The following is a 24,192-nucleotide window of genomic DNA, read 5'->3' as shown; positions in this document are numbered from 1 at the left end:
TACTTTTTATACCTATCCTTTTAATGGTTTTTTTTGTACGTAGACACCCAAATCTCTTTGTTTCTCCACAGTATTTAGTTTCTCACCATTCAGAAAATCTTTCTTGGATCTAAAGTGGATGACCTTATATTTACCCTCGATTTGCCAGTTTTGCCAACTCACTTATTCTGTCTGTTGCTTCCTGTGTCCATGTAACTTCCTGTTCACATCTGCACAACTTACTGTGCCTCCTAATTTAGTATTATCTGCAAGTTTGGATGTGCCACTCTATTCCTTCACCAAGCCATTGCTATGAATGGTGAAAAGATGAAGCACTACTGTCGATCCCTGAGGAACACTACTAGTCACATCTGCCAATCAGAGTACATTCCTTTTATCCCTTTTCTCTCTGTCAACCAGTTTCTAACCCATGTCATAAGGTAGCCTTTCATTCCATGTGATTTCATTGTTGCTGCTAATCTCTTGTGTCGAACCTTATCAAATGTTTATGGAAGTCCATATAGATAACAACCATTGATACTCCTTATCCACCATGTTTTTGTTGAGCTTAAATTTTAGATTAAGAGTCAGGCTTTAAAATCTCCTGGTTAGGTAAATATCCTTGTTAAACAAGAAGCAGCCGGTGCTGGCAGTTATCTGTCAATCAGTTGAAAGTAGTTAGGTTCAATAGGTGCTAATTATTGTAGCAGAAGCTGAGCTAGTGAGTCATCAGAATCTCTATATAAAGCAGACTAGTTCTTAACTGAACGCAGTGAGAAGATACAGTTGCCTAAGTGAAGCTGGAATTTGGTGCAGAGGGGGAAAGACTGGCTCCTTTTCCTATCTTTTTTTAGCCTCCAGCAGCTGGTGAGTTGCCTTTCTTTGACTCCAAGGTAGGTGATTGGTTAGTGAGTGTTTTATCATTTATCTTTCAAAACTCAGGTAATTTTAGAAGTTGTAAGGTTTTTATTTAGTATGACTAGTTAAGCTTAGTAGATTGGGAAACAGTAAGAGTTAATTAAGGAAGTGGTTAAGAATGTAATTAAAGTAAATTAACTAATAGCATAAGTAACAATGTTCTTCTTCTTTGGCCTCCTTGTCTCGAGAGACAATGGGTAAGCACCTAGAGGTGGTCAGTGGTTTGTGAAGGAGCGCCTGGAGTGGCTATAAAGGCCAATTCTGGAGTGACAGACTCTTCCACAGGCGCTGCAGATAAAATTGGTTGTCGGGGCTGTTACACAGTCTCCTTGTGCTTCTGTCTTTTTTCCTGCCAACAGCTAAGTCTCTTCAACTCTCCACTCTTCAGCCCCACCTTTATGTCTGACCGCCAGCTCTGGCGATCACTGGCAACTGACTCCCACGACTTGTGGTCAATGTCACAGGGCTTCATGTTGCGTTTGCAGACGTCTTTAAAGCGGAGACATGGCCGGCCGGTTGGTCTGATACCAGTAACGAGCTCACTGCACAATGCATCCTTGGGGATCCTGCCATCTTTCATGCGGCTCAAATGGCCAAGCCATCTCAAGCACCGCTGGCTCAGTAGGGTGTATATGCTGGGGATGTTGGCTGCCTCGAGGACTTCTGCATTGGAGATATGGTCCTGCCACCTGATGCCAAGGATTTTCTGGAGGCAGCGAAGATAGAATGAATTGAGACGTCGCTCTTGGCTGACATACATTGTCCAGGCCTCGCTGCCGTAGAGCAAGGTACTGAGGACACAGGCTTGATACACTCGGACTTTCGTGTTCCGTGTCAGTGCGCCATTTTCCCACACTCTCTTGGCCAGTCTGGACATAGCAGCGGACGCCTTTCCCATGCGCTTATTGATTTCTGCATCGAGAGACAGGTTACTGGTGATAGTTGAGCTTAGGTAGGTGAACTCTTGAACCACTTCCAGAGCGTGATCGCTGATATTGATGGATGGAGCATTTCTGACATCCTGTCCCATGTTGATCATTTTCTTGAGGCTGATGGTTAGACCAAATTCATTGCAGGCAGCCGCAATCCTGTCGATGAGTCTCTGCAGACACTGTTCTGTGTGGGATGTTAATGCAGCATCATCAGCAAAGAGGAGTTCCCCGATGAGGACCTTCCGTACTTTGGTCTTCGCTCTAAGACTGGCAAGGTTGAACAACCTGCCATCTGATATTGTGTGGAGGAAAATTCTTTCTTCTGAAGACTTGAACGCATGTGCGAGCAGCAGGGAGAAGAAGATCCCAAACAGTGTAGGTGCGAGAACTGAGCCCTGTTTCATGCTCAGGAAAGGAAAGGGGTCTGATGATGCTGAATTGTGCCTTTCATATTGTCATGGAATGAGGTGATGATACTTAGTAGCTTTGGTGGACATCCGATCTTTGCTAGTAGTCTGAAGAGACCATGTCTGCCGACCAGGTCAAAGACTTTGGTGAGATCTATGAAAGCAACGTAGAGGGGCATCTGTTGTTCATGGCATTTCTCCTGTAGCTGGCGAAGGGAGAGCAGCATGTCAATGGTGGATTTCTCTGCTCGAAAGCCACACTGTGCCTCAGGGTAGACATGCTCAGCCAGCTTCTGGAGCCTGTTTAAAACGACTCAAGTGAAGACTTTCCCCACTATGCTGAGCAGGGAGATTCCACGGTCGTTGTTGCAGTCACCGCGGTCACCCTTGTTCTTATAGAGGGTGATGATACTGGCACCGCACATGTCCAGTGGTACTGCTCCCTCATCCCAGCACAGGCAAAGCAGTTCATGGAGTGCTGAGTGTATAGCAGGCTTGATTATTTCAGGGGTAATGCCGTCCTTCCCAGGGGCTTTTCCACTGGCTAGAGAATCAATGACATCACTGAGTTCCTATTTTGTTGGCTGTTCGTCCAGCTCATCTATGACTGGCAGAGACTGGGCTGCATTGAGGCAGTCTCAGTGACAACAGTTTCCCTGGAGTACAGTTCTAGGTCGTGTTCCACCCAGCAGTCCATTTGCTTGCATTGGTCAGTGATCATGTCCCCTGATTTAGACTTGAGGGGGGCGATCTTCTTGATGGTTGGACCAAAAGCTCTCTGAATGCCATCATACATTCCTCTGATGTTTCCGGTGTCGGAGGCCAGCTGAATACAACTGCATAGGTGTTGCTAGTAGTCATTTGCACAGCGCCTGGCTGTTCTTTGTGCAGCATATCTGGCTATTTTAAGTGCTACGGATGTTAACTCACTGAGGGCTTTCTTGTAGTTCAGCAGTGCAATGCGCTTAGCGGCTATGACAGGTTCCAACTCTTCAAAGTGAGATTGAAACCAGTCTGCATTCTGCTTCTCACGTTTGCCATAGGTGGTCATTGCTGAATCATAAATGGCGTCTCTGATGTGGGCCCACCTGGTCTTTGCATCCCCTGTAGGAGTGTTTTGATGGGCTTTTTCAAGTGAATTTAGAAACTTATGTAACAGCTGTGGATAAGAAATTCTGTTAGTGTTGATGCACAGGTGGCCCTTCTGCTTGGAGTGATGTAGCTTCTTTGGTTTGAGACTAACTTTGCTGCACACCAGGGAGTGGTCGGTGTCGTAGTCCGCACTGTGGAAGCTGCGTGTGATTTGGACGCTGTTTATAGAGGCTCGCCTTGTGACGATGAGGTCCAGCTGGTACCAACAGCGTGATCTTGGGTGCCTCCATGAAACCTGGTGACAGGGTTTAGTATGGAAGAACGAGTTGGTGATGCAGAGGTTGTGATAGGTACACAACCCCAGCAGTCTCTGTCCATTCTGATTCATCCTTCCAATGCCATAGTGCCCAAGGCAGGAGGGCCATGAGTCATGCTCGGCCCCAACCCTGGCGTTAAAGTCCCCCAGCAGGAACAACTGTTCGGTATTGGGAATGCTGCTAATGATATTATGGAGTCCTCATAGAACTGGTCTTTAACTTCAGGTGGGGAGTAGAGTGTTGGAGCATAGATGCTGAGTTAGGTGTACTGGACCAGAGGCGGTGAGCAGTCGGATGGACAGTATGCATTCCGAGCCATTTGAAGGTGGCTCTATCATGCTGAGCAAAGAGTTTCTGATGGTGAAGTCCACTCCATGCTGTCTTGGTACTTCAGGATCCCTACCCTGCCAGAAGAAGTTGTAGTCTTGCTCTCTTAGAGATCCGCTCGCAGGGAGGAGTGTCCCCTGAAGTGCTGCAATGTCCACATTGAGTCTACTGAGTTCGTTGTTAATGATGGCGGTCTTCTGAGAGCCGTTGATTTGTGTAAGGTCTTCCAACAGGCCAGGACACACACTTCTGACGTTCCAGCTTGCAAAACGAAGGGCTGGTACCTTTTTTTTGTCGTGCTGTTTGGTTCGGTGTTACAGTCCACTTGTCTGGTAATGACACTGAGCTCCAAGCACCCATTGAAGCAGGTGGACTGTGGCGGGACAGAACCTTACTGACCAGGGGCTACCCAGTTTGAGGCAGGCGGTAGCTGTCCAGTGAGATGCGATGACCTCTCCCACCAACAAAGGCAACCCGTGGCGCCTAATCTCTACGCCAATTGAGCTGGACTTATAATCTGTAACTGCTGCCTTCCGTGTTGATTTGGTCGCTGTGAGGCGACTATGGAGTGACATCTCCATGGCGCATGCCTGGGCAGATGTATGGAGGTTGTGAGTTGCCCAAGCGTCAAAACCCCACTCTCGGCCTTCCTAGTGGGGTCCAAAGGAGTACAGAGCACGACGTTTGGCACCGGTATGGCTGCAGGAACTGCCGGAAACGTGCCAAAGGTGACACATGACCATCCTCGGGGTACTGCTCCAGATTTTCTGTTAGGGTTTACTCCCTTAGCCTTGGTCTCTCCTGAGACGCCCACAAGGCAGTGAGGTTGTTAGCTCCTATCCCTGAGCAGGGGCCCTCTGGTATGTTACAGCTGTGATATGTGGAAGCTTTTAGATGCCAAAGCGATCCAGGACAAACACATCTGCAGAAAGTGTAAGCAGCTCGAGGAATTGCGAATCAGAATTATTGATCTGGAAGCCAAATTGCAAACACTGCGCAACGTAAGGGAGGGGGAGAAATACCTGGACACTTTGTTCTGGAAGATGGTCACACCTCTCAGAACAGGGTCATCTGTTTTGGTCAGCAGTGAGGGTCAGGAGGATGTGACCGTGAGTGAGGCAGGTAAGGGAACCAAGCAGACAGTAGTGGAGGAGACTCAGACTTTACAATTGTCAAACAGGTTTGAGGTGCTCTCAACCTGTGTGGACGAAAGCGAGGTCTGCAAGGTGGATGAGCAGACCGGGCATGGCACTGTGGTACAGGAAGCCATTCAAGTGGGAGGAGCAAAAAGGAATGCAGTGGTAGTAGGGGATAGTATAGAGAGGGAGATTGACACTTTTCGGTGCAGCCGAGCGCGAGAGACCAGAAGGCTGTGATGTCTACCCGTTGCCAGGGTTCGGGACATCTGCTGAGGGCTGGACAGGAACTTAGTGTGAGGAGGAGGATCCAATTGTCGTGGTCCATGTAGGTACCAATGGCATAGGTAGGACTAGGAAACCAGTTCTGCTAAGACAGTATGAGGAGCTAGGCACCAAGTTGAAGAGCAGAACCTCAAGGGTAATAATCTCTGGATTATTACCTGAACCACGTGCCAATTGGCAGATGGCACATAAGGTTAGTGAAATGAGTATGTGGCTCAAAGACTGATGTGGGAGAAGTGAATTTCGGTTCATCGGGCACTGGCACCAGTACTGGGGAAAGTGGAGGTTGTACCGTTGGGATAGTCTGCACCTGAACCATGCTGGGACCAGTGTTCTAGCAAACGTTAGGGAAGTAGAGAGCGCTTTAAACTAAACAAGAGGAGTGAGGGGTCAAGCCTGGTTTGCTACGTCTACCCAAGGGGTAGAGTCAAGACAGGAGAGCAGAATAGTAGTATGGGAAATGAAGGTCAGAGAATGGCAGGAAGGGACAGAGAAAAAACCTAAGAACACACCAACAGTCAAGACTAGATGTTACAAAGGTAACAAAAAGACAAAACTATAAGGGCTCCGTATCTGAATGCACTTGGCGTTCATAACAAAGTAGATGAACTGATAGTGCACATTGAAGTAAATAAATATAATCTGATATCCATTACGGAGACGTGGCTGCAGGATGACCAGGATTGGGTCCTGAATATTGAGGCGTATATGATGCTCAAGAAGAATAGGAAGCATGGAGGGGTAGGACTCTTAATCAAGGATGGCATTGGTGCTATAGTTAGAGATGAGCTTGGTTCAGGAGATCAGGATGTAGAATTGGTTTGGGTGGAGATGAGGAATAGTAGGGGAAAGAAGTCACTAGTGGCAGTGGTCTACAGGCCCCCTAACAGTAACCATAATGCAGGACAAAGTATACAGGAAGAGATATTGGGGATAAATAAAAGCAAAATACTGCGGATGCTGGAAATCTGAAATAAAAACAAGAAATGCTGGAAATACTCAGCAGGTCTGGCAGCATCTGTGGAGAGAGAAGCAGAGTTAACATTTCAGGTCAGTGACCCTTCTTCAGAACTGGCAAATATTAGAAATGTGAAAGGTTATAAGCAAGTAAAGCAGGGGTGGGGCAAGAGATAACAAAGGAGAAGGTGTAGATAGGACAGGGTCACAGAATAGCTGACCAGAAGGTCATGGAGCAATATGTTAATGGTGTGTTGAAAGACAAAGCATTAGTACAGATAGGGTGTTAACAGACTGAAAATTGAACAGCAGCGCAGCAAGTACAAACATGAAAAAAAACAGTGGGTAAGCAAACTGAACAAACTAAGATGAAATAAAATAAACACACACAAAAAAAGAAAAAATAACTAAAAATAAAAGTAAAATGGGGGGCCCCTCATGCTCTGAAATTATTGAACTCCATGTTCAGTCCTGTAGGCTGTAATGTGCCTAATCGGTAAATGAGATGCTGTTCCTCGAGCTTGCGTTGATGTTCACTGGAACACTGCAGCAATCCCAGGACTGAGATGAGAGCAGGGGGGAGTGTTGAAATTGCAAGCAACCGAAAGCTCAGGGTCATGCTTGCGGACTGAGCGGAGGTGTTCCGCAAAGCAATCACCCAGTCTGCGTTTGGTCTCCCCAATGTAGAGGAGACCACACTGTGAGCAGCGAATACAGTATACTACTTTGAAAGAAGTACAAGTAAATTGCTGCTTCACCTGAAAGGAGTGTTTGCGGCCTGGAATAGTGAGGAGAGAGGAGGTAACTGGGCAGATATACACCTCCTGCGATTGCAGGGGAAGGTGCTATGGCAAGGGGACGAGGTGATGGCGGTAATGGAGGAGTGGACCAGGGTGTCACGGAGGGAATGATCCCTTCGGAATGCTGATGGGAAGGTGCGTTTGGTAGTGGTATCACGCTGGAGATGGCGGAGGATGATCCTTTGGATATGGAAGCTGATCGAGTGGAAAGTGAGGACAAGGGGAACCCTGTCGTGGTTCTGGGAGGGAGGGGAAGGGGCAAGGGTAGAGGTGTGGGAAATGGGCCGGACACGGTTGAGGGCCCTGTCAACCACAGTAGGGGGGAATCCTCGGTTGAGGAAAAAGGAAGACATATCAGAAACGCTGTCATGGAAGGTAGCATCATCAGAGCAGATGCGTCGGAGATAGAGAAACTGGGAGAATGGAATGGAGTCCTTACAGGAGGCAGGGTGTGAAGAAGTGTAGTCGAGGTAGCTGTGGGAGTCGGTGGGCTTATAATGGATATTAGTACACAGCCTATCCCCAGAGATGGCGACAGAGAAGTCGAGGAAGGGAACGGAAGTGTTGGAGTTGGACCATGTAAAGGTGAGAGAAGGGTGGAAATTAGAAGCAAAGTTGATGACGTTTTCCAGTTCGGGACAGGAGCAGGAAACGGCACCGAAACAGTCGAGAAATATTGGGTGCTTGTGATAAACGCATGGCAGCAATCATGGGTGATTTTAATCTACATATCAACTGGAAAAATCAGATTGGCAATGGTAGCCCAGATGAGGAGTTCATAGAATGCTTTCGAGATGGTTTCTTAGAGCAGCACGTTCTGGAACCAACCAGTGAGCAGATTATTATTAGACTTGGTATTGTGTGATGTGACAGGATTAATTAATGACCTCAGAGTAAAGGTACCTCTAGGTAGCAGCGACCACAATATGATTGAATTTTACAACCAGTTTGAAAGAGAGAAGAGTGGATCTAAGACCAATATTTTAAATTTAAATAAGGGCAACTATGTGGGCATGACAGTTGAGCTAGCTGAAGTAAACTGGGTTACTAGTCTAGGAATAGATCAATAGAGAAGCAGTGGCAGACATTCAAAGGCATATTTCAGAATACTCAGTAAAATTCTAAGGGCAGGACCCACTATCCGTGGTTAACTGAAAAAGTTAAAGAAAGCATTAAACTTAAGGAAAAGGCATAGAATTAAGCAAAGATGAGTGGCAGGTCAGAATATAAAGAATGGCAGAGAATCACTAAAAGGTTAATCAGGAGAAAGAAATTTAAGTACGAGAGGAAGCTAGCTAGAAATGTAAAGACGGATAGCAAGAGTTTCTACAGGTATTTAAAAAGGAAAAGAGTAAATAAAGTGAGTGTTGGTCCTCGACAGAGTGAGAATGGGGAGTTTAGTTAATAAGGAAATGGAGGATGAAATGAACAAATATTTTGCTTCTGTCTTCACTATAGAGGATACACCAAACATTCCAGTAATAACTGTAAATCATGAGGAGAGAGGAACTTGGAGAAATTACAATCAGAGAAGCAGTACTGACCAAACTGATGGAGCTGCGGGCTGACAAGTCCCCAGGTCCTGATGGGCTTCATCCTAGGGTCTTAAAAGAGGTGGCAAATGAGGTAGTAGATGTGTTGGTGTTAATTTTTCAAAATTCGCTAGATTCTGGAAAGGTTCCATCAGACTGGAAAAAAGCAAATATAACCCCTCTATTTAAGAAGCAGGGGAGGCAGGAAACGGGTAACTATAGGCCAGTTAGCTTGACTTCTGTCGTGGATAGATAAGGTGTTAGAATCGATCCTTAAGTAGCCTATAGCTGGAAACTTAGTAAAACTCAAGGTAATCGGGAATAGTCAGGATGGTTTTGTGACAGGGAGATCATGTTTAACCAACTTATCGGAGTTCTTTGAACAAATAACATGTGCCGTGGATAAATGGGAGCCCTTTGACGTTCTGTACTTGGATTTCCAAAAGGCATTTGACAAGGTGCCACATAAAACGTTATTGCGCAGAGTAGGAGCTCATGGTGTAGGGGGTAACATAATAGCATGGATAGAAGATTGGCTGGCTGGCAGAAAACAGAGAGTATGCATAAATGGGTCCTTTTCTGATTGGCTGGATGTGACGAGTGGAGTCCAGCAGGGGTCTGTGCTGGGGCCTCAACTTTTTACAATTTATATCAATAACTTAGATGAAGGGAGCAATGGCATGGTAGCTAAATTTGCAGATGACACAAAGATAGGTAGGAAAGTATGTTGTGAAGAGAACATAAGGAGGTGGCAGACCGATATAGATAAGTTGAGTGAGCAAAAATCTTGCAGATGGAGTATAATGTGGGAAAATGTGAAGTTGTTCACTTTAGCAGGAAGAATAAAAAAAAAATAGAGTATTTCTTAAACTGAGAACGACTACAGAACTCTGAGGTGCAGAGGGATCTAGGTGTTCTAGTGCATGAGTCATAAAAAGTTGGTATGCAGGTACAGCAAGTAATAAAGAAGGCTAATGGAATGTTATCCTTTATTACGAGAGGAATTGAAAATAAAAGTAAGGATGTTATGCTTCAGTTATACAGGGCATTGGTGAGACCACATCTCGAATACTGTGTGCAGTTTTGGTCTCCTTATTTAAGGAAGGATGTGAATGCATTGGGAGGCAGTTGAGAGGAGGTTTACTGGATTGGTACCTGGAATGAGCAGGTTGTCTTATGAAGAAAGGTTGGACAGACTGAGCTTGTTTTCACTGGAGTTTGGAAGAGTGAGGAGAGACTTAATTGAAGTATATCGATCCTGAATGCTCTTGACAAGGTGGATGTGGAAAGGATGTTTCCTCTTGTCGGGGAGCCCAGAACTGGGGGGCACTGTTTTCAAATTAGGGGTTGCCCTTTTAGGACAGAGATGAGGAGAAATCTTTTCTCTGAGGGTTGTGCGACTTTGGAACTCTCTGCCTCAGAAGGTGGTGGAGGTAGGGTCATTGAATAATTTTAAGGACGAGGTAGATAGATTCTTAGGCAAAGGAATCAAAGATTATCGGGGGTAGATAGGAGTATGGAATTCGAGATACAAACAGATCAGCCATGATCCTATTGAATGGCGAAGTAGCCTAGAGGGGCTGAATGGCCTACTTCTGCTCCTAGTTCGTATGTTTGTGAGCTGTTCAATAAATATATCTTCCTTGAAGGAAAAAGAATAGGTGCATGAAACTATTGAAGGTTGTGATACTATTACTAAACTGTGTGTGTGTGTCTATTTTTGAGACCCATGTATAAAGTTACCTCTGATAGTTTTCAGACTATCTCACTTTCCTGATGCAGTAGGGAGTAGAGAGGTGAGAGTCTGTTGCCAGGGTAGATGGCAGATTAATATGGTCTACGGCCCTGAAAAAAGGACAACATTGACATTATGACCGTTTCTCATTCCTAAATTTCTTGTAGCCCAACCAAAAGATAGCGTTGGGAGTATGTGGTTGTAGTTTATGCACAAGTGTACTTCAGGTAAATATATCTGAGGCTGACTGATAATTGAGCAGATTAAATAAATTTATAACAACCATTAAATTCTATTAAGGCTTTGCTTTTCTTGACAATTAACTTATCTGGTTTCATACGGAAAATGTGAGCAAAGTACAACAACAATTTTTTTTTAATCCAAGAAAGTGGCTGCTGGTTTATCAATTTAGCAGTTTAATAACTGACCCAGAATTTAAGTCTTGGTAATTTCAGAAAATTGCTTGCTTTTTAATTTGTTAATTGTGTAAAGAATTTACTTTTTAATTTCCTTGTGTTTAATTCTATGTTAACATCCATTAATTTTGTTATTTCAGACTGTATTTCAATGGCTTTCATGACTTTTTTAAAGTAGAAATTAAAATTTCCACAGAAACATCAATACAAAGAGGCACACTAACCAGCCGTAGTGGCCGTTGCATTAAAACACCAATGGAGTATTGGCGGGGACAGCGATTAGTTGTTGACAATACTCTGAATGTTACTGTCATTGAGGGTGGAACCAATTACTTGAATTCCAGCGCTCAGAATACCTTCGTGAGTATAATACTTTCATCTTAAGTATTTATTGTTCCATTTATTATAGTGAAGTAACTTTATTTTTGATTGTTTTTATTACATAAAAAATATAGAAAATGAATGCCAGAAATGAAAGTTCTTTGAGGACCTCAAGTCAACTGAAAAAACGAAGAACATCCAAAAAAGGCCTGAATAAAAGACAAAATAGAAGTAAGAAAGCATAATTTCTGTAAATATTTCTGTAATACATGCTACTTTTCAGTTTTCATATTTCCCTATGTTTTCAGTAGATTTTATATTTACGGTCTACTGGTCTGGATTCTGCAGTTGTGATGACGTCGAAACTGTCAGTGTTCGCCATCATAATAACTGTGAAACTGCTGTCACTGAAATGAAGTTAACATCAGAAGTATTGAAATCCACGCAACAGAGATTGCTAGATCTTTGTGGGCTGCTTTCATTGAGATCAGCGGCGAGTGTTGTCACTTTGCTGCTGACCACAAAATCCAGGCCACGTTAATAATATGACATTTACAACAATATCCTTAAATATGCTCTGTAAATCAATGGTTAAAGGATACCAATGTGACTGAGCCCAACTTACCAGACAAATTGCATAGAAGCATTCAAGGGGAAGGTAGATAAGTACATGAGGGAGAAAGAAATAGAAGCATATGCTGATGGGGTTCGATAAAGAGGCATGGGAGCTGGATCCTATTGAGCATAAGGTCAGATTGGACCAAATGGTCTATTTCTGTAAAACAAGACTATGTAAATCCATGTAATCGAAATATCCATAGGATGAATCCTCCTTAAGATAATTGACTTGGTGTCTTGCTCTGTATTTACGCTCCTTCTCCTTGCCTTTTAAATTAATTTTTTTTTTTGGCGCATTCCTTTTGTAAGGTACTCAACAAATTTTACTTGCCAAATTAATAATGAATGAAATCAGCTGTTTTTAACTTTATCATTATTTAAATTCCAGAGTTCAAACATGGCCTTCCTTGTTGCCTCCTAGGTGCTGAGATATTGTTTTTAGTGTGCCTCCTAAAGTACACTTGATTTCTGGGTTTTAATTCAGAAAGAAAAATAAAACCGTAGAGGTTTACAGCACAGAAGGCTATTTGGCACAGGGTAAATGTGACGGCTCTCTCCTCGAGAAAGTCAGAATAAATCCCACTTGCTGCCTTCTAACATCCCTCTATTTTCCTCTGCTTTAAATATTCATCACCTGTTTCCCTAAAAGATTGATTGATCTTGGCATTAACTACACCCCATGACAATGCATTCCAGGCTCTAACAATTGCAGATAAAGAAATTTCTTGTAACTCCTCTCTTTGTTAATTATTTTAAATCGATGACTCCTTGTAACTGGCTCACCAACCTGAGAAAATACCCTCTTCCTATTTATTCTACAAAAGCCCTTTATAACTTTACGAACCCCAATTAAATGCCCTCTTAGACACTAGAAGGTAGTCTAAGTATCTCAATTCTCCTCATAACACAAATGATGCGAAATCTTAGTTATTCTAGTGAAACTCCTGCTATGCTTTAATGTCCATTCAATAGAAGGAGGCCCAAAACTGCATGCAGTAACTGTTGTCTAACCATTACTATGAAAACTTACTGCAGTTCTCTCCCCTTCTACTTTTGTACACTGTCTTTGTCTGCACCTTATCAAGGAATTATATATTTGCAGTCAGAGGTATCTCTGTTCAACTTCATTCAGCATCTGTCCATTGAATAGGTAATAATATGCTTCTCTGATTTCTCCTTTCATTGGTCCAACATATCACCTGTGGGGCATATGTGGCATGCAAAACAACCCTTTCCATGAAACCCAAGCAACGGGTTCAATTTGCTTTTATGTTCCTGGCTTTCCTGGATCTCACGTAGGCAGAAATTCCTGTAGGGTTCATTTGCTATACCAATAAAGTAAAAAAGGGTTTAAACTGAGTGCAAGTAGAGAGCTGGCAATAGGGGTAATAGAGTGAGCTGCTTTCTTCTTCCGTGACACCTCATTCTCAACTGCTTGGCTCTGCTAATCCTTTTCTTCCATCATTATGCAACACAAGGCTGTGCCAATTGGGAAGGCTATTCTAGCTGCTTAGCTTTCAAAAAATGCCAACAAAAAAGTTTCAGGTGCACTAAGACTGAAAGCATTTTGATTAAGTATAGTGCAGGTCTTAGTGAGGAAAAACTCAAAAATCATGATAAACATCTTGCATGATCCAAGTAATCCAGGAAACTCATGATCTAGTCTTTTGCATGGGGGTGAAACTATGTAAATGAGTGGCAGCAGGTTTTGGCAGACATACCTCAGAAGGGGCGCATATCAAGTAACTATGTTTCCTGCAAATTTCCTTGGCAAAAAAACAAAGTTGTGCTGTTGTTACCTCAAAACTTTTCAAGAAGCTCCTGGCCTATATTTCTTCTTGGCTAATTTGACTTGTTTGAACTTCAAATACCTGGAGGTTTAGAAATGGCTACTCTTGCTGTTGCCCAGTTGGGAGCTAAATCATAAGTGGGACTACCAAGTATCTGTTGTATATATGCATATTAATGGAACATTCATTTAATCTTTACGTATGTCCCCATGGATGCACATGATATCGACATTTGGATCCACTTAACTCAGTCCATGTCTCATGTACTTGTTGGGTTTTCTAGATGTTATGCTTTATGCCTCCCTTTTTAGGAACAGAAATAGGCCATTCAGCGAGCTCTGCCTGTTCCACCATTCAATTAATGACTGATCTGTATCTTAACTTGGGTTCTGTAGCTCTTAATACCCTTGCCTTATAAAAATCTATCAATCTTAGTTTTTAAGTTTTCCATTGATCTAGTCTCAACAGCTTTTTGGGAGTAAGAGTTCCATATTACCGCTACCCTTTTTGTGAAGAAGTACTTCCTGACGTCATGAATGGCCTGTCTAATTTTAAAGTTATGCTTTCTTATTCTAGGCTCCCCCACCAGAGGAAATAGTTTCACCCTATCTACCCTTCAAACTCATTTGATTACCTAAACACCTCAATTAGATCACCTTATGTATCCATGTCCTTCTCCCATTGTGAACTCCTGGCATCTTGTCTGTTACCTGTAAGAAGACTATGTTGTTCACCTCCCAGTACTTTTTCCTGTATTTGTTTCTCATTACAATAATGAAAGCAGGAGTAAGCAGTAGATTTTAATGAAGAACTTCATTCAAGTGTGGTGGAATCAGAAGTACATGACAATTAAGAAATAGTCCATCTGCTAGTTAAGAACTTGGCATCATCATCATCTTAGTACCTAGAATCTGGATGCATTCATCAATCAGCTTTGAGTCCTTGGCTGTTATTTCCACATTGCTACTTAGTTGCCATTTCAGAAATAATTGTGACATCTCTTCTTTCCATATTGTCCATGTAAGATCTGAGGTCACAAATTGGGGGAGATACTAAATCATCTTGATGCTGTTGACATCATGATGTTTAAGTTTCACATTTCCGTGTGTTAATTAAGCATTTTCTGAATATACCCATTGTTTTTGCCACTGACTCTTCCCTGTTTATCACCTGCATTAGAATTTAATTATTTTTTCGTGAAACATTGGCTAAAGGACATCTTGATAAACTTAATTGTGTCTATTATTGGTGGAAGAGTCTTTCAGAACACTTTACTACAGTAGTGGATGGCTTTGACTTAATTTTTGGGGAAATTTTCCTGGAGTCCACCGAGGCACGTAGGATCACCTGGGTGCAGCAAATATCAGAAAGTAGGGAAGATCAGAGCATGTGCCTATATAAGAATCAACCTGATTTTCCTTCCTTCCAACCAAAGCTGCTTTGCTTTAGATGAAGCTCAATGTCCACATTTTTTTTTTTTGAAGCGCTCCCAAATGAGTGTCCATGGGCATCGCTGTGAGTACTTGCTGCCTTCAGTTCCAGATGCAAGATTTCTTATAAGATTGTTTTGTCAGAATCTCCTGTCTGAATGGCCTCCCAAGTATTTATAAATATGGTAGAGCAGGTAAATCAAGCTTTTGCTTTAAGCTCTCCAATAATTGAATTAGTTACCATCCCCATTACACCCTGATGATGGACAACCTTAATAAGCAAATGGAAATTAAAGGTTGTACATTTTGCCCTTTTATAAATTCAAGGCATAATCTGCAGTTGTGCATTTCTGAGAGGCGTCAAACACCACAGAAATCCATTTTATCCACCGGTTGGCGCACTTCTTTTCCACATGTTCAAACAATTTTTCAGGGAAAGCTAGTATGGTTTCCAGGAAGGTATATGGTGACAAGTAGAATAAAAGTGTCATTTGTCCAAAATTCTCATTGCATTTTACTATTATAGTAGATTTCTCATGGAATGCTGACTGATATGCCTTAAAGTAACTAATCTATCCTTTACAGTAAATATTCACTTTATTTGAATACCAGATCTCCAGGTATATTTTAGCATATGTCTTTTCATAGATCCAGTTCTGAAGATGGAGAGAGATTCCAATGAGGGAAAAAAGGCACGTGAAAAATCCAAAGACCAATCAGTGAAATATCTCACGAGAGAACAGTCACGCAAACAGTTGTCAGGACAGACTGCTTCAAGCACAGACGAAAATATTCTGAATACTAAAACAAAAATATCAATTAACAGAAGGTATGGTAGCCTAAACCCAACTGTTGTTGTGACCCCAATACGTGATGCTGATGCATTATGGAACAAAACAGTAAAATTAAGCGAGTTACACAATGTCCATATAAACAGCAATAAAGGAAGGACTTTGGCCACTGTAAATATGGGTAATTCATCTGAAGTAGAAGATACAAGTGACTGTGACATTTTTGAAAGCAAGTCTAATAGGGAACCCATGGAAGTGAAACTTCATGACTCTTACAAATTAAATAATGGGACAATAAAATCAATTGAGTCATTGGATAATGTTGAAAACAACAGGAGCGAAGGAAGAAATATGGCTGTGGCAGAAATGAGTAATTCATCTGAAATGGAAGATACAAGTGACGATATTTTTGAAAGTAAGCCTAAAAGTAGACCCACAAAAGTGAATCATTGTTCAAAATCAATCAAAAAATCTATTGCATTGAGTCAGTCAGAAGATGAGAGTTCGGCGACCAGTGAGAATATCAAGATTAACATTAAAAGGAAAATGAGAAGTATGAACTACAAACGGTGTGTCAATAAACAAAACCAAACACCAATAAATAAGAAAAGTATTTCAACGACAGACAATATTAACTGTGCTAGTGTCACAGAGCCACAGTCTGAAGAGTCTTCTGTCCAACTTAAACAAACCCCTTCAATGATTAATAAAGATTGTATTTTGTCTGAGGTATTCACATCATCCAACTCTATTCCAACCTACACGGAAATCAGAGAAAACAGTACGGAGGAGCTTAGTTTAAATAACCTCTGTTGCTCTGGGAAACAGAAAACCACTAGTGTTCAAAAGCCTCAGACTTCCTTCCATCCTAAAACAGGCAAATCGAAGGAGGAATTGTGTATAGGCTATACTGAGGTGACTACAAGTGGGCTGAAATGCTCTTCTAAAGTAAATGTCAAAGTTCAGACATCTCTGGAACATGCAATAAATGAAGCAGAATTAAGTCACTTTAAGGTTGGAAGCAGTGTAACAGAGTGTAACCAACACTCTTCACGAAGAAAACCCAAGAATCAATTTAATAGGTTCTTGTCATCTGTTACAGATGTTTCAGAGACTGAAACAAATGGGACTGAAGTTATTGTAAAAGAAAAACGAAAATATTCAACAAAATCTTCAAATAAAAAGACTGTGCCTCGGAAAACGTTAGTTACAGACTTCAACCCTGAATCATATTCTAGGTCTGGTCAGAAAAAAGAAGCAAGACAATCTACATCTTTGCATTCTATTGATACTGAAGCAGAACTCTGGACTAAGGAAGAACTATGTTGTCTGCACAGGTAAGAACACTTAAAGGGTTTAAGGAAGCCTGAACTTTATTGTCTTCCTTTGTACGCTGCGAATTGTTTAGCATATGTTTTCTAAACCAATTTCTTGGTCGTAATTTATACTAATAACTTACTCTATTGAGCATATACACCTTTAACGTCAGTTTTTTTTTTCCAAGACTGGGATAAAGTGTTTGTCGTGGTAAATGTACTCCCCTAATTTTTGGAAACAAAGATTTTTATGGTACCAGTGTCACAGATACTTAGACAAATAATCTCTTCGTACTTCTTCCAATTTGAAATTTTTCAGTTATTCATTAAATATCCTTACATTTGCTTTAATTAATATGATGTATGCAAACTGTGTTTGAATAGCCCTAAGAGGTTCACTAACCGTATTGATTTTATGGGGAGACAGTGATGTGATGTAATGTAAGGTAATGTCACTGAACTAGTAGTCCAGAGGCCCAGGCTAATGCCTTGATGACTAGTTCAAATCCCACCATGGCAGCAGGTGAAATTTAAGTTCGATTAAACAAGAAAAATCTGGAATTAAAAGCTAGTCTCAGTAATGGTGCCATGAAACTATCATCAATTGCTGTAAAAACACCATCTGGTTCACTAATGTCCTTTAGGGAAGGAAGTTTGCTGTCCTTGCCTGGTGTGGCCTACATGTGACTCCAGACCCACAACAATGTGGTTGCCTCTGAAATAGCCTAGCAAGCCACTCACTTGTCAAAGGCAGTTAGGGATGGGCAACAAATGCTGGCCTTGCTCGAGATGCCCGCATCCCATGAAAGACTGTATACTTTTTTATAATTGCCTTGGTTGAAAGCACAACATAGTATGGATGCTTTAAATCTATTGGGGCTTTTTAGTCCATGCCAAACAGGACACTAACTTGTGTTTACATACTACCGTTATTCTAGATTAATGTTTCCAAACTATTAATAGTGGAGAACAAACGGAGATGAATAAAACAAATGTCAAGCTATTGTGAGGTGTAGGAGAGGTGGCTTGGTTGAAGTAGTGGTTTTGAGAGGATTTTAAAGTTAAAAAGCCTTGAGGGTTAGTATGAGATTTCTGAAGATTGGGGCACAGGTGGCTGAAGATATTGCCAGCAATGCAAAGGGAGGGCAGGGTACACAAAAGGCCAATGTTGGATAGCTAACCGGTGTAAGAAGAGTTGCAAGGCTGGAGGAGACTGCAGGCTTAGGGTGGGACGTGGCTGTGAAAGGATTTAAATTCAATGTATTGAGGGCATAGAACCAGTGTAGTTCAGCAAGAACAGGGTTGATGGACGAGTAGAAATAAATGCAGTATACAGCCAGCTGACTTTGAACAAGTTGAAGTTTATGGAGGATGAAAGGTCAGTAAGGAGGATATTCGATTGAGTCTAGAAGGTGAGAAAAGTGTGCAAAAGCATTTCGGTAGAGAAGGGTAGGTTATGGAGACAGAATTACATGTTGTAATTTGAACCTAGAGTGCCAAAGGTTTCCATGGAAGGGGAATGGAAGTTTTTCTTTTTCTTATTCATTCTGTAGAAGTGGACAACACTGGCAAGACTGCATTTATTGCCCACCACTAGTTTCCTTGATGGCATTCATTTAAGAGCTACATTTTGGAAAAGACCAGGTGAGGGCGACAGTTCACATATTCTGAAGGACATCTGTGAACTAGTTGTGTTTTTAAGACTAATCAGGGAGCTTTTCTGGTTATTTTATCTGGAGATTGTTCGCAAATGATCAGATTTAAATCATTCAATTTGCCATGGTGGGATTTGAACTCGTCACCTCTGGATTTGTAGTCCATTGCCATAACCGCTAGGTTACCGTAACCATTTAAATCAGTGGCATGGGAATGGAGTGTATAGCAAGGACTAATTTCTGAGTCCTGTTGTTCAATTAGTGGAAATTGTGGCATGCATGTAAGATAAGTAATCATTGTTCACCTCACCACCATGGGATCTGTGCAGTGATTTCCTTCATTGACAGTTCTGCTCTTGAATATTACTTATCAGATCATTAACCTCTCAACAGGAGATTTGGAAAAGGAAATAGGATAACAGTAGGTCATCTAAAGCTAGCCAATATCTTCTGAACTGTACAATTTTTGTTTGATGCTCTTAAAATCATGGAGTCCCAAGATCTGATTTTCAGCTCTGGAAATCTCTGTACTCAGGGTTGAGTAGTTAATTACAATCTCCCAAAGCTCCTAGGTTTCAAACTTTAGCTGAGTTCATCCTGCACACTTCCCTGTGGACCATAGCCAGGGAATCTGGATGACATCTATAAGTGGTACAGGTACATCCAATGTGGCTGAGAACCACCAGGTACATGGTGCAATCACTGCTTTGCTAAATCACTCATTGGCCACTGATTCCACTGTTGATTCAAGATGTTGAAGCAGCAGGCAGACCATCAAAGAAACAGACTTTACACTACCCCACAGAGTCTCAATAGATTCACTCATAAGGTAGGGAAAGTGCAAATAAGAATAACATGCTATCAAATTATTTAGCCAGATTTTTGCAGTCAACAAGAATGTAGCCCACATATCTTCAAGGATTAGATCATATCTTTTCAGATATTTCCAAAATAGTTTCTCTATCTATCAAATTCATTTATCATTTTAAGCAGCTGGATTAGGCCTTCTAAATTCAAATGAATACAAGCCAAGTTTATGCAATCTGTCATCATAATTTAATACTTTAAGCTCTGGTATAATTCTGGTGAATGATACTGTTTCCATGGTCAATATATTCCTTCTGAAAGTGCAGTGTCCAGAACTGAATGCAGTACTGAAGTGGAGTCTAATCAAGGCTCTGTATAACTGAAGCATAACTTCATCCCTTTTTATATTCCCGCTCCCTTGAGATAAAGGCCAACATTCCTAACTCAAGTGTCATCTGCAAATTTGTACATACAACTCAGTTCCTTCATCCAACTCATTGATATATCATGGTGAAAAGCTGAGGCCCCAGTACAGATCCCTGGGGAACACATCTGCTAATCAGAGCACATTACCTTTATGCCTAGTCTCTGTCTCCTAACTTGCAAACAGTTTCCTTGCTTTGCAAGGTAGCCTCCAGTTCCACGTGCTTTCATTTTTGCTAATAATCTCTTGTGTGGAACCTTATCAGATGTTTTGAGAAGTTGGCGTAAATAATATCCATTCCGCCATGTTGGGGACCTCCTCAAAACATTCTTAGTTTAATGCATTCCGTCATTTTTTTTCCTATGAAAGATTTATTTATCCTGCTCTTACAAGGGCTATTTGGAAGCTAAATACAATAGACCACCTGGTCCATAGCTCTTTTTAATTAATTAATTAATTAATCAGTTTTGGGGGAATAGGGTTGGGAGAGTAGGCGGTGGGTCTTGTGGACTTGGAAAGGGGAGATAGAGACACTAGAAAAAGATGAGAGTTCAGGTCTGTGGCGGGAGAGATCTTGAGGATGTTTGGCCCAGTGGGCTAGGGGAAGGGATGGAAGTGACAGAGCCAGCTATCAGATGGTCTCAGTCTTAGTGACTAAGAAGTCCATGGTCTCCTCAGACTTATTGTTGGAAGTGAGGGTGGAGGAGAGAGGAGAGGGTTTGAAGAAGATGGTTGGCAGTAGAGAAAAGAAGCTGGGGGTTATCTTTGCATTCCAGAATGATCATTCAGGATGAAATTCTGGAGAGAGATCATGATGAATTGAGATGGAAGTTGAAATCACCAAGGATGAAAAGTCGCTCAGTACAGAGGCTGAGGAAGGAAAGCAGTGAAAATTATTATGGTACTTGAGTGTGAGGTAGCAAACAAGGATTTCGAATGAGAGGCGAAAGGGGTGGAACAAGGTGAGATGCTCAAAGGAGAAGTAAGTGCCAGAGGAATAGGGTGGGGGGATGGTGGGCAGACCAAGGTGTGATTTGGTGAAGAGCCACACTGCCACTGCGACAGTATTGGCAGGGAAGTGGTGGAAAGTATAGCCAGGTGGGGAGGTTTCATTTAGGGAGCAGGTGTTGTCACTCCTTGGCCAGGTTTTCGTCAAAGCCTTGGTGTCTAGGCAATTATCCACAATAAGTTCGTGGATGGCAAGTCAACAGACATTCTGGAACGAGATGCCGTGAGCGGCAGTGAGTGCTGATACAACTGGCAGAGTCCAAAGGGTCAGCAGTGAGAGGGGTGAGTTGGGAAGATTTGTCCCCAGTGGGCATGCTGATTGGGAAGTTCAGTGAGACAAGGATGGGATATTTGGGGTTGCTACTGATTTTGATGGACCCTTCAGAGAATGCCAAGAGAGACATAGAGGGAGGCTGTAGGTTTATCTAAGAGAGAATCAGGCTGGGACGGCATCAGTGGAATAGGAAGGGAGAGGAATACTGAAGGTTGGGGTAGGGATTTGGGAGGGCAGAGTACCTGAGAAGGAGGCATGACGAGAGGAGAGGGGGGGGGTCTCGGAGGGGTAAAGTCATAGGCCGAACAGCCTCCTTCTGTGCTATAATGACCATCAAGTTCATGCCAGCTCTCTGTGGCACAGTCCAGACAGTCCCATTCCCTTGCTGTATCCCTGTAGCCCTGTAAGTTCCCTGGTGCCCTTGCAATCTCTAAAGCATCAGTCATCTGTACTTCCATTACCCTTGTAGACAGCGAGTTCCAGGTCATTACTGCTTGCTGCTTAAGAAATTTTTGCTCACAGCACCCACCCCCCCTATATCTCTTACCAAGACCTTAAATCTGTGTCCCTTCATCCTTGTATCATCAGCTAATGGGAACAGCTTTTCTTTGTGTATCTTATGTAAACCTATCATAATTTTGTACACCTCTATCAAATCTCCCCTCAATCTCCTTTGCTCCAAGGACAACAACCCCAACTCTCCAACCTAACTTTGTAGCTAAAATCCCTCATCCCTGGACCCATTTTGGTAAATCTCTTCTGCACCCTGTCAATGAGCTTCACATCCTTCCTAAATTGTGATGACTGGAACTGAACACAATACTCCTACCAAAACTCGGTTTCACAGTCACATCTCCTTCCTCAGTGACTGTCTCCGGCTCCGACATATGTGAACATCAACGCAAGCTCGAGGAACAGCATCTCATCTACCGATTAGGCACACTACAGCCTGCCGAACTGAACATTGAGTTCAATAATTTCAGAGCATGACAGCATCCCATTTTACTTTCATTTTTAGTTTTTTCTTTTTTATATTTTTCACAACCCTTTTTTTTTTTGCATTTATTTCATTTCATCTTAGTTTGTTCAGTTTGCTTACCCACTGTTTTTTTTCATGTTTGCACTTGCTGCTGTTCAATATTCAATCCGTTAACACCTAATCTGTACTAATGCTTTGTCTTTCAACACACCATTAACATATTGTTTGCCTTTGCTCCATGACTTTTTGGTCAGCTATGTGGCCTTGTCCAATCTACACCTTCTCCTTTGTTATCTCTTGCCCCACCCCCACCTCACTTGCTTATAACCTGTGACATTTTTAATATTTCTCAGTTCCGAAGAAGGGTCACTGACCTGAAACGTTAACTCTGCTTCTCTTTCCACGGATGCTGCCAGGCCTGCTGAGTGGTTCCAGCATTTCTTGTTTTTACTCCTAGTTGTGACCTAAACAGAGTTTTATTAAAGTTTCAGCATTTACCTTCCTGCTTTTGAACTCAATACCTCTATTTATGAGGCCCAATATCTCATATGCTTTGCTAATTGCTTTCTCAATATGTCCTGCCATGTTCAAGGATCTGTGGCCATGAACCCCAGGTCCCTCTGTCCCTGCTCACTTTAGAACTGTGCTATTAAGTCTATATTACCTTTCCCTATCCCTTCTGCCAAAATGCGTCACCTCAAATTTCTCTGTATTAAATTCTATCTGCTACTTGTCTGCTCATTCTGCTAGCCTATCTATGTCCTATTGATGTTAATTTGCATCATCCTCATTGTTTGGTATCATTGGTAAATGTAAAAAATTTTCTCCGTATAAATGGCTTGGCTATTGGAACATATATTTTAAAAAAGCAGTTGTCCTAGCACTAAATCTTGGGAAATGCCACTGTATACCTTCCTACATTCTGAAAAACAACCATTCACCATGATTTGCTGATTTCTGTCCTTAAGCCAATGTTTTTATCCAAGCTGACACTGGCCCTCCGATGAGCCTGAATTTTGTTGACCAGCCTTTTATGTGGTACTTTGTTAAATGCTTTCTTAAAATTGATATTGACAACATCCATTGTGTTCCCTTCATCAAACATCTCTGTTACTTCATCAAAAAATGCATTTAGATTGGTCAAGCATAATCTGTCATTTAAAAATCTGTGCTGGTTCTCCTTGATTAACTCCAAACTTTCCAAGTGTGTTGATCTTTTCCCTGATTATTGTTTCTAAAACCTTACCCACCACTGCTGTTAAACTGACCGGCCTGTAGTTTCTAGGAATGTCCTTGTACCCTTTCTTGAATCAGGGTGTCACATTTGCCACTCTAGTCCTCTGGCACATCCCCCATATCTAGGGAAAGTTGGAAGATTATGGCATGCCCTTCTATCTTCACTCCCACTTCCTTTAGCAGGCTGGGAAGCAAGCCTTTCGGACCAGGCAACTTATCCACTGTTAAGCATAGACAGTCTTTTCAGTACAAGCTAATCACCTGTTTACCCCAGGTACCTTTCCCCAAATATTGTGGAATCTTGCCTTACTCTTGATATCAATGGTACATAACAAGGACACACAAAGTATTTGTTCTCTCAAACTATTTTATTCATCTTCTACCCAAACTATACAGATGTATTCGCTGTACTGGTAGTTGGTAACCCCGCGTTCCTTGGGTGGTCGGTCCAGCGAACGAGTTCTCTTCACATCTTCAGTGACTGAACAGGTCACTCTTCCTGACTGCAGCAACAATGTCCTTGTGGGTTGTGGCTTTATAGCCCTTCCTGACCCTGGTCATACTAAAACCCATTGAAGTTAGCGCACTTCTAATTTAGAAGTTCTACTTTAGATTGTTCCTTGCTCTTCTCCATTACTAGTCTAAACTTTATGACATGATGATCACTTTTACGCAAGTCTCGCCGCAGAAACATGAGGTCCACCTAGCCC

The 24,192-nt window shown here is 42.1% G+C and overlaps 2 protein-coding genes across 7 annotated transcripts in view; both read left to right on the top strand.

Annotated features, from left to right (window-relative positions):
* mis18bp1 (MIS18 binding protein 1) overlaps window positions 1-24,192 on the top strand; it is a 106,439-nt gene that overhangs the window by 65,815 nt on the left and 16,432 nt on the right. For all 6 annotated transcript variants that reach the window (XM_068038877.1, XM_068038871.1, XM_068038872.1 and 3 more), the window contains 3 exons: window positions 11,030-11,193; window positions 11,289-11,385; window positions 15,641-17,120. In XM_068038877.1, coding sequence (XP_067894978.1) covers window positions 11,030-11,193; window positions 11,289-11,385; window positions 15,641-17,120 — 1,741 coding nt within the window. The remainder of the gene's footprint in view (window positions 1-11,029; window positions 11,194-11,288; window positions 11,386-15,640; window positions 17,121-24,192) is intronic.
* LOC137373693 (alpha-1-antiproteinase-like) overlaps window positions 10,354-24,192 on the top strand; it is a 269,343-nt gene continuing 255,504 nt past the window's right edge. The window contains exon 1 of the mRNA XM_068038881.1: window positions 10,354-10,359. The gene's annotated coding sequence lies outside the window, so the exon portion shown is untranslated. The remainder of the gene's footprint in view (window positions 10,360-24,192) is intronic.

This window comes from Heterodontus francisci, chromosome 9 (assembly GCF_036365525.1).
Source record: "Heterodontus francisci isolate sHetFra1 chromosome 9, sHetFra1.hap1, whole genome shotgun sequence".
NCBI lineage: Eukaryota > Metazoa > Chordata > Chondrichthyes > Heterodontiformes > Heterodontidae > Heterodontus > Heterodontus francisci.
The sequence above is the reverse complement of the archived record's forward strand: the minus strand, read 5'-3'. Positions and strand labels throughout refer to the sequence as shown.